We start from the raw sequence: 489 nt of genomic DNA, 5'->3' as shown, positions 1-489 counted from the left end.
TATATATACATGTATTCCGATGTATACAAAATAGACATGTTTCGTCAACCCCTATGTCACCAGGCATAAAAGACTGTGTCAGATAATATTCAAGACAAATCGCAGAGGCAGACCTGTCGCCAATGTTAGATGCGCAATCGAGGGGGCCTTATGGTGAATTCGCCCGGGTCTGATTGGACACAATCTGTTCATCTAATACTTATAAATCTGTTTATATGTATCTAAATTAAACCCTCGTCACCCCAATACCAACAGGTAAAAAGGAGCGCATCAGACAATGTCATCGACAGTCCCAGGCGCGCGTCTGTGCACAATGTTAGGGGTTTGGCGGTGTATCCACCCGGGTCTGATATGACCGTGAGCTTCGACGCGAATCCCATGATGCGTCAGTATGGCCCGCGATCCCGCACGACTGAGATGTCTTCGCCCAGGGAGGCCACCAGTGCAAAACAAAGGTAGCTGGGTCATATATTCTTTTAATATGCCATA

General features: G+C 46.6%; 1 protein-coding gene across 1 annotated transcript; it reads left to right on the top strand.

Annotated features, from left to right (window-relative positions):
- Positions 1 to 255: 255 nt before the first annotated feature.
- Positions 256 to 459, top strand: SARC_14978 (hypothetical protein; the record flags this gene model as incomplete). Its single annotated transcript, XM_014290891.1, has 1 exon — positions 256 to 459. A coding segment is annotated over one exon (204 nt), but the record flags the coding sequence as incomplete, so codon positions are not given.
- Between the last annotated feature and the right edge of the window lie 30 nt (positions 460 to 489).

Source organism: Sphaeroforma arctica (assembly GCF_001186125.1).
Source record: "Sphaeroforma arctica JP610 unplaced genomic scaffold supercont1.5409, whole genome shotgun sequence".
Classification (NCBI taxonomy): Eukaryota; class Ichthyosporea; order Ichthyophonida; genus Sphaeroforma; species Sphaeroforma arctica.
The sequence above is the reverse complement of the archived record's forward strand: the minus strand, read 5'-3'. Positions and strand labels throughout refer to the sequence as shown.